This window comes from Peromyscus maniculatus, chromosome 3 (assembly GCF_049852395.1).
Source record: "Peromyscus maniculatus bairdii isolate BWxNUB_F1_BW_parent chromosome 3, HU_Pman_BW_mat_3.1, whole genome shotgun sequence".
Taxonomy (NCBI): Eukaryota; Metazoa; Chordata; class Mammalia; order Rodentia; family Cricetidae; genus Peromyscus; species Peromyscus maniculatus.
In genome coordinates, this window is record NC_134854.1 from 91720139 (window position 1) to 91730340 (window position 10202).

Here is a 10202-nt window from a genome sequence, read left to right on the forward strand (position 1 = left end):
GGGAGGCAGCTGTGTGTTGGTGCCGGGTCCTGGGCTCCTTGCATGAGTTGGCTGTTTGAATCCTGGGACTTATGCAGGGACACTTGGCTCGGTCTAGGAGGGGGGGAATGGACCTGCCTGGACTGAGTCTACCAGGTCAATCCCGGTCCTCGGGGGAGACCTTGATCTGGAGGAGGTGGGAATCGGGGGTGGGCTGGGGGGAGGGGGAGGGGGGCGAGAAGGGGAGGACAGGGGAATCTGTGGCTATTAGGTTGAACTGAATGGTGTTGTAAAATAAAAAAATAAAAATAAATAAAAAATAAATAAATAAATAAATAAATAAATAAATAAATAAATAAATAAATAAAACACAATCATCACAAAAGAAAAAAGAACTCAGCTGGTTATGGCAAAGCCACAGCCTGAAGGGATCAAGGAATTCCTTCAGAGGAGGCCAAATCTCAGGGGGAATTTGGTGCTATTTGCCTCTTTATATATCAGCTGTCTTCTGCTACAAATATCATGTGTACCTTCACAGAATTGCTAACAGTGTGGACTGATCACTCTTTTGACATATACACCTGAGGCATTTAGAGAACAGCCTCAGGAAAGGCTTCCTTCCATAAGGTCCATCTGTTTCTCCCCTTTTAGCCCTGGAATCAGATATTTCCCTTAGCTGGATCCAAGGACAAACAGAAATAACAACTCACACCAGAACATGCTAGTCTCCTGAATTATGGTAAATTCCACACAGAGAAACCACCTAGATCAGGTGGAATGTAAGTTTATAGCTTCATACAAATTAAGCTTGGGCCCTCCTTTTTTATATAGCATTAGTGATATTTACACTAACATTATAGACTCCTAACATTTTACCTAACCACTTCTAGGAATGTAGATTGAGCACATAAATTCCCTTGTTGATATATTAACCAATTTTAGCTCTCAGTTAACCTTCTCCTTTACCTCTCCATTTTTGGGTTGTAAAAGAAAACCTGACAGTCACTGCCTAAAGAATATTCTTACCTGCCTTTATGATCCTGTAAGAATTCAAGCCTGGTGATCCGGTGTGAGGGAGATGATTGCTATTGCTTGGGTTTATAACTGTAAACCTCAGAGAATCTGGGGAAGACTAAATCTATTGAATAAGAGCTCAGTGTGCTGAGATTCTTTTCCTGAAAATAATTTTTTGCTGTTCATAGCTTCACTTCCCGGCTCCTGGGAAGATGTTTATTAAGGCTGCTCCATAATTTTTGAGATTTACCATTTTGGCCTAGGATGTTAGAAAAAAATACACTGTTAAAAGTTCTTGGGGAAGTTGTGAATGCACTTAAAATTCTTAACAACAGACAGCTGAATAACATTTAACACTGCTTGAGATTTGGTTTCCTCCAGAAGAATGCCGTGATTTTTTTCAGGGTTAGTTTTGTCAAATTCAGCTGAATTCTTACTACATTCATGCAGCTTGTAACAATAAACTGCTATAAGGATTCATTTAGGAAAGATTCCTTATGAATTTGAATACAATACTTGGAGGAGAAGAGTTACCACACCATGCCCTACTTATAAGTGTAAGTGGTTTTTACATCACTGAATTTGTGTTAACTTAACGTGAGCAATATAAAAATAATACAACACAATTTCTCATAAAAACCTATGTGTGTAAACTTGGAGGGCCATAAACAAAAGATATAGTCCTTGCAGTAACTCCCTTTCTGTACGTACTCCAACTGCTCAAGGTTCAGCCAGTTGTTTAGTGTTTGGGACCCCTCACCAACTTAGAGCTACATGCATGGGTCAATGTGAACATGCAAGGCCAGCCAGCCTCCATGGCAGCTCAAGGAAAAAGCCTGGGACTTGTCCAGGCCTGCCCAAAAATGATAACTGTAACCCACCCACAACCAGTAAATTCAAACGTACATATCCTCACCCAATCATATGACCCAAAGACTTGTACCACCCTGCTTGCAGGTTTCCCCTTTAAAAACCCCTCACTCTGGGTGGGAGTAGAGGGTGAGTTGTGAGGGAGAGGCTGGGAGTATGGGAGGAGGGAAGAGGGAGATCTTTGATTGGTATGTAAAATGAATGAAAAAATTTCCTTAATAAAAAATAAATAAATAAAAGATCCTCACTCTGAGAGCTCAGGGCCATCCTCCTTAACCCTCTTAGTTGGAGTATTAGACACAAACCCAGCCAGGGCTTGCTTGTTATCAATAAATCCCTACGTGTTTTACATCATATATTGGCTCGTTGGTGGTCTGGCTTGGTGGTCTTGCGATGTGGGCACAACAGTAGGTCAAACACACATATTAGTTGAAGAAATCTCTGTTTCACAGCTTCTCCCTTTTTACAAACAAGATTCCTAAAATCACATGGTTGAGATGTCTGGTGAGAAACAGCTCAGAGACTGAACGTCAGTGAGCAGCAAACCAAGGAGTTTTTTGTGGAGCCCTGGAGCACTGTGGGAGGAACCTCCTTACTCTGCTGACAGTAATAGGTTGCAGCATCATCAGCTTCCACAGGATGGATGGTGAGGGCAAAGTCTGTGCCAGACCCACTGCCACTGAACCTGGCAGGGACCCCAGATTCTAGGTTGGATGCTCTGTAGATGAGGAGTGGGGAGGACTGTCCCAGTTTCTGTTGGTACAGGTTGATATAACTATAACCAGATACAATGACACTTTCGCTGGCCCTGCAGGAGATGGCTGCCCTTTGCCCTAGAGACACAGGCAAGGAAGCTGAAGACTGGGTCAGGACAATGTCACCAGTAAAGCCTGGATTGATAAACACACCTTGCTATCACAGATTTACTGATTGCACCCCAGTGTAAAACCATCTCATATGTGGAATCTGTGTTAGTCATGAGCTACACTCTAAGAAGCCATAAAATAAAAGAAAAACTTAAAAGCAATTAATGTCCTCATTTCAATGACCAGGACACCAAAGCATGGAAAAGAACAAGGGCTACAAGGGATGTTCCCAACACTGTACCCTCTCTCCTGGAACCCAGAGCAGCAGTACCCACAGCAGGAGAGAAGCTGACCCCATCTCTGTAAACTGGACTTGAGACTGCTTCACAGGCACTGGCAAGCTGCCTTTAAAGATGACTTGAGGAATCTGAACTGTGGTTAATGTCTCAATATGCAAATCAGCTCAGAAAAGCTTGATTCTGTTCAAAGGACACCTGCTCTTGTGTCACTCTAGGGCTGATAGAATTAACTAAGAGTTCTCTAGAGTATTTTAAGTGTATCCCAAGTGATTTTGTGGATGGCTCTGTGAAATCATCACATTCTGTTATTTTGAAGTTCCATGTGGGGAGGACACTGCCATTACTCTGCTTGCTGAAAAGGATATGAGTCATAGGAGCACTGTGTTTACTCAGAATTAAACTTTTCAGAAGGATGTCTTTATTTGTAGTTTATGTGTATATGTGTTTTGTTTGCATGTATGTCTGTGCACCACCTGTGTGCCTGTTACCCTCAAATTCCAAAAGAAGAAATTGAATCCCCTGGAACGAGTGAGGCAGATGGTAGGGAACTACCATAGGAATGCTGGGAACTGAACTTATGTCCTCTGCAATACCAGGAAGGGCTCTTATCCACCTCCTCCTATAACTTAAACTAAGTTTTGTATATCATAGCAACATGTCTTGCATTATGATACTTCCCACCAAGACAAACAATTGGGTTTAATAAGATGGACAAAGAACAAGGTGTCAGGATTAGATTAGAAGGGGACATTGGTTCCACTGAGAGGCTTTAATGTGAATGTCATTAGGAGCAGAAGAGGCAGTGAGCTGTGAGCATGGGATGAAGGAGGCTGGAAACCTAATTTAGAGTCAACAGGCATCACTGAGGATAAGGCAGGTCTCTTCATCTCACTCCAAAGCCAATGCTGAGTGTACATGAAGCTTTCACAAAAGGGAACATTTTACCCTGTAACCAGTGACCCCCTCCTCAGAATCCACAGTTCCTATCATTCAACATCCAGGTTAGGAGTCCCAGCTTGGTCTGTGGATAGAGTGGCAGATATCCTGGCAAAGTTTCTATTCTGAAACAGAAGGATAATGATGATGGACTTTGTGTACCTCTGGACAATCATTATCAATTCAACACAGGATAACAGCTTTTAGAAAAATCCCAGATTAGCTGAGTAGTGAGGCTGTTTCATAATGAGCATTTCTCTTCTAAACGGCACTTGAACTGGAGGCATTAAAAATGGGAAAATATTGTATACAATGACAACCATTCATCCCTGAATCGAAACCAGCTTGGTTATAGTATACAAACCTCTCAATGTACTCCTAGATTTCGTTTGCAAGAATTGAGATGATCCTAATATTAATCATATATACATATATACAATGTACATGTATATTATATACATGTACACATGGTAAATGAGATATATTTTAGATGTCTGATTAGTCCATTCATTTTCATGTTGGTTAATTCTAAATTTTCTCTGGTGGTTTTCACTGTGAATCCAAGAGTGGTGCACTGAAAATAGCCTCTGCTATTGTATCAGGACATATCTCACCTTCTATTTCCATTATATCCTGGTTTATTTTATAAAATTTGAGTCCCAAAGTTTGCTGTGTATACATGTGGAATTGCTCTTTACTTTCAATGACTGAATTCTTGTGTTGCTTTCCTTATGTGTTTGATTATGCTATGTTTGGATTCTACTGTACCAGATATCAGCAGAGGTGTGCTTGAGCCCCCATTCTTTCGGTAGATTTATTTTCAGTATTTGACTTACAGCACACGTGTGTGTCATTCCCACTTAGGTGTGCTTCCTAGACAAAGTAGACTGTTGCATATAATTCTTATTCTATTCCAACAATATTTGTATCTTTATTGCTGAATTGTAGTCACATAAGGTTATTAAGAAATGTTTTACTAAAGTCTATCATTTTGCTGGGATTTCCTGATTTATTAGATTCTTTTCCATTTTCTCTACTCTTCAATTATATTGGAGTTTCTGGCTTACAGTGTTGGACACACTGGATACTTTCCTAATAGCCATTGTTCATCCATCCCTCTCATGAGACCAACATTTGTCTGTGCTCTCATGATTGAAACACTCTTTCTCCTATGTTCATAGTATTTTTATAGTATCTTCAACAGAGCTGTCTTCATGGTCATGAAATGCCTTAGTTTGTGATTGTCTTGTATTGACCTTATTTCTCCTTCAATTTAAATACAATTTTGCTGGAGATAGTTAACTTATTTAACAATTACTTACTATCAAGACCTGAAATATATTGTTCCATGCTTTTCCTGGCTTTTCTGTTTCAATGAGAGTTCAGATGTCATTGTGATGTGCTTGTCTTTGGAGTTGAGTTGGTGATTTTCTGTTTTATTTTTTAACACTGGTTCTTTACTTTGTATCTTTTACATTATAGGCACAATCTGTGATATGGGGAGGTCCTTCTCTGGCGACATCCATTTAGGCAAGTAAATGCATTTCTGTGTTTGTCACTTTTTTCTCTTTATATTAAATTTTCTGTGCTCATTTCACTCAATATGTTCCCTACCTATGTCTTTGGTTTTTATCTCAGCTCTTCTATATCCTATGATTCTTGATGTGGGTCTCTTCATCATATGCTAGAATTCTTTGACATTATATTCATGATAATTTTCTTTTACCAATAATGTTTCAATACTGTTTCCACTTCAAACTTGATCCAGGATATCTTTCTTCTGTTTTATTGAGACTATTGTTAATTTCTTTGTTCTGAGGGTTGTATTGGATACATTGAAATTTTAATTCCCAGCATTTCAATTGTGTTTTATTTTCTTTATTCACCTTTTCTGCTGAGTAGCTGATTTGTTTGCTCTATCTTGTTTATGATTGCCTGTGTATCATTAGCGTTCCTCCCTACTTCCTTGACTGAATAAATGTTTAGTTTGTATCTTTTCTGGAGAGTCATTATTTTTTAAATCTTCACTAAATATTTTAGCAATTTAGACCTTTGAGTTGACTCCTTGAGGGAATTATGATCCATTGGGGACATCATTTCTTACTTGATATTTACTGGTCTTTTGTTTCTTTGTTATGATTCCTGACTACTGGCTTAAGTACCCATTTAGTTTATTTGAGGCTTTTCTAAATAGCAACCTACACTCAAGTGTCTCATTAAAAAAAAGAAAAGAAAAAGAAAAAATGGAATGGATAGGTATATTATGGTAGATTATTGTATATACTAGTAAACAAATTTATTAAAAGAGCAGCCTTAGATAATTTGCACTGTAATTTGCACTGTTATGGATTCTTATATGTTGATATAAATGTAAACTATTTTTATATTCCTATTTAAGATAATTTGTATATTGATACAAATACAGAACTATATTTGTTATAATGTACATATATTTCTACTCTTATTTGAAATATTTGTATATTGATACAAATGTAAATTTATATCTGTCATATTGTATGTATGTTCTACTTCTGTTTAGGATATTCTGTATATTGACATATATTTAAGATTATTGTCATATTGTATATCATACTATACATTCCTACCTCTGTTACAAATACCTTGTGTTTTGCCACAATTTTGAAGTCATTGTCCTTTACCATACATTTGCTTATAGACTGTTTACCTTGTTTACTTGAAGCCTTAGTCCTTAGGTTATTTCGGTAGATAAGACTTGTAGATTTATAGTCACCTATGCTTGTCGTCTCTATAGTTACACTAGTTAGGTTATCCAGATTTACAGATACATAGGTCAGATGGACAGGTAATCTTCAAACACTTCATAGACCTAGAGAATACGGCATTTAAATAACTTAAAATTCTATTGACATGAGACACAATTGCTCCTGGCTGCACTAATTTGATCCCGAGAGAATGTTGGGCTTCTAAGACATTTCCATTTGGAAGTTTGTCTTCTTGGCACAAAATGGCCTACTGGGCAAAGAACTGCCCTTGCCTTGACGGCTGACAGTACGAATACAATGCTGCCCTTTCTGGACAAGCAGGACACAAGGAAAGCGACCACTGTACTCTGCCAAGACAGGGTAAGATGGTCTTTCAGAATTCCTGCTTCTGAAAATGGTCTGTCAGATACTCTAGGCCTGTAGCCAATTTGAATGCACCAACAATGCTGAGAAACATTAGGTGACTGTCCATACTGCCAGCTGTCTCTGTCTATTCTTAAAAGATTCCCAAAAGTTGCTTACATCCATCTACCATTTCTCAGGTACCATTATATTCCTTCTCAGGTCTTTGATAGGATTAAAGACTAGCAGTTATATTTACAACTTAGTATATTTATAATATCTTGACAAAACATATTAAGTATTAGATTCAGGTTCTTTAGGATAGGACACCTTTTGGAATGATTTTTGTAACATGCCATTTACCTACACTCTAGACTTCTCTGGATTTTAGTATGTGTTTCTTGCTTGATATTGTTCTCATTGGTTGTAGTTCCATCTTATCTAGGTCACTATCCCTCATTGTTCCTGGACAATCTTTGATGACTATTCCTTTGATTATAGTCTTGTATTAGGTTAAAACCTTCTTATTTAGACAAAAGAGGGGGATGTAGGGGGGAAGCCATTCCAGCTTTGATCTGGAAGTTCCAACCCCCATTAGCTTCAAGAACTGTCACGTCTACAAAACAGGGTCAAGAGAGGACCCAGAAGACCCAAGATCCAGATGTGCCAGCTCCCTTGGTTCCTGGTTCCTGGACGCTGGACATAGACCAAGCAGAGTTCTCCAGAGAACACCGCCGGACTGTGCTACACCTTTTCCAGATCCTGTAAACTATCCATTCACTTGTAAGTTACTCCACAAAATAAACCTTCCTTTTAACTATGTGCAGTGGCCTTAATAATTTCACCAATAATTTACTGCCCAGAATCACTCAGAGAACCACTCAGCTTTAAGGAATTGGGAGATCTCCAGCAATTTTATGAAGCCTGTAACACACTTGTTCCCTGCCAATCTCCAAAATAGGTGCTCAGTAAGTTCCTTAATCAGAACATAGACATGACTAGTTAGCACATTTTTCACATGGGAGCACAAAATATTCCCTTCTGAAAACATTAAGCTTTATTAATTGATTCAAAATGTAAAGACTGGAAGGCAGAATCTGCTGACACAGAATTGTATCCAACATTAGTGTGAAGGGAGTATTCTCAGTTTCCACAGTTGGAAATCAGATATGGAGAGTTCAGAGGGAGATGTGGCCCCAGAAACAAAGGGAAGAACTATCACATTTTTAATCCTTTGCTGGTCCTAAGTATGTGAATTCTGGGTATGTGAAGTTCATGTCTCTCTGTATCTATAAATGTATATGTACATGTGTATATGTGCATATATTTGTATGTATATGTATGTGATGGATGGGTCGGTGTGGGTGAGTCTGTATGTATGACAGAGACAAAGAGATAAAAGTAAAAGAAACTAGGGAAGAAAAGACAGCAGGAAATGGAAGGGGAAATGGAGAAGGTTAGTGCATAGGGTCAAAATATATGATATACTAGAAAAACACAGCTTTTAAGAAAATTGTGTACAATGGATTTACATCAATAACAATATTTTAAGAGTCAGCAAGATGGATCAGATGGCAAAGACATTTGCCACCAAGCCTAATGAAAAACCTGATTTTGATCCTCAGAACCCAAGTGACAAAGAGACAATCAAGTCCAAGTGTCCTCTGACCTCCACAACTATGCCATGTCACTTGTGCACCTAGAAACATACACACATAGACACAGACAGAGGTAATTAATTAAATAATTGTAATAAAATTTAAAAGAATTTATGGAAAAGAAAAAATAGAAGAAATGGGTACCAGTAAGAAAGTAAGAAAGCACTCCAGAATCTATAAAAAGCTGGAAACACTCTTTCTACAGCCTCCAACAGAAATACAGTTTGTCATCATCATCACTTCAGCCCATGGACTCTTATGATGGACACCAGAACTCCAGAACTATAAAAAGATAATTTCCTCATAGTCAAGCAATAGAGTTTTGGGTTATAGGTTACAGAAAGAATAGAAAAATAATACTGAGTTCTCCATTGCATTTTCATATAAAGGTTTTTCATATAAAAAACATAGGAGACATTGAACCCGTCATATTTTGCTGGTCTCAGCAAACATTTTCATCAATGTTTCAGGCTCACTGACTCTCAGCCAAAAGGGGGAAATGGAAGCACACAGGTGCAGGGCTGTGTGGGGCAGGCAGCTGCTGAGACTCTTAGAGGAGGTTTTTGTTGGAGGCTGAAGCACTGTGGGAGGAGTATTATAAAACTGCTGACAGTAATAATCTGCCAGTTCTTCAGCCTGGACACTGCTGATGGTGAGAGTGAAATCTATCCCAGACCCACTGCCTATGAAGCGATCAGGGACCCCAGTGTCCTGAGTGGATGCTAAGTAGATCAGCAGTTTAGGAGCCTGCCCTGGTTTTTGCTGGTACCAGGCTAAGGCATTCTTCTGGAGGAAGCTTGAATAAAGACTCTGACTGGACTTGCAGCTGATGGTGACCTTCTCTCCCAGTGGCACAGCCACGGAGGATGGAGACTGGGTCATCATGATGTCTGCACAGGCACCTGCAATCAGGAAAACAAGTGATCATGCATAATAAAAAAAACACAGAATTTAATACACATGAAATTTGTCATTTAGTGTCCTTGTAATGCCATATTGTCAGAGTATTATTACATAAAAATATTACATCCTGGCAGACATTGTAAATTTTTTATATACAAAAAAATGACTCTAAAAAGATTATAATACTTATCAATTTCTTACCAGACACACAAAGGAGCAGGGACATGAGGAACTGCTTCTGTGACTCCATTTTGCTCTCCCTGCCTGTCTAACACTGCTCAGTATTAAATATCTGAATGTAAAGATATGGTTTATAAATTCTGAGTAGCTGGGCTGGGCTGGAGGGGCCCATGCAAAGCAGTCAGGAAATACAAAGGCAGATGCCTGGGCAGTGTGTGTGACAGTGGCTGGTGTCAATCAACAGGCAAATATACCATCACAAAGAGCATGAGAAATCACTAAAAGATATTGGCTTATAGCTCTCCAACAGAAATCTACTAGGATCTCTAATAATAGAAGCTTTGGTTAAAAATCCAAGACATATTTAAATCGGGTGACTTGTGCAGAAACAGTACAAGAGCTATCTCAATTTGACAGTCCTAGGGAAATGATGTGTTCAAAAAACAACAACAAAAATTACAACAACAAATT

The 10202-nt window shown here is 38.7% G+C and overlaps 1 pseudogene and 1 gene segment (V, D, J or C); both read right to left on the reverse strand.

Annotated features, from left to right (window-relative positions):
• Positions 1-2379: 2379 nt before the first annotated feature.
• On the reverse strand, positions 2380-3027 carry LOC143272228 (Ig kappa chain V-III region PC 6684 pseudogene; annotated as a pseudogene).
• A 5710-nt stretch (positions 3028-8737) lies between these two features.
• Positions 8738-9943, reverse strand: LOC143272170 (immunoglobulin kappa variable 4-1-like). The segment is given in 2 exon segments: positions 8738-9550; positions 9753-9943. Coding segments are annotated over 2 exon segments (525 nt in total).
• Positions 9944-10202: the final 259 nt, after the last annotated feature.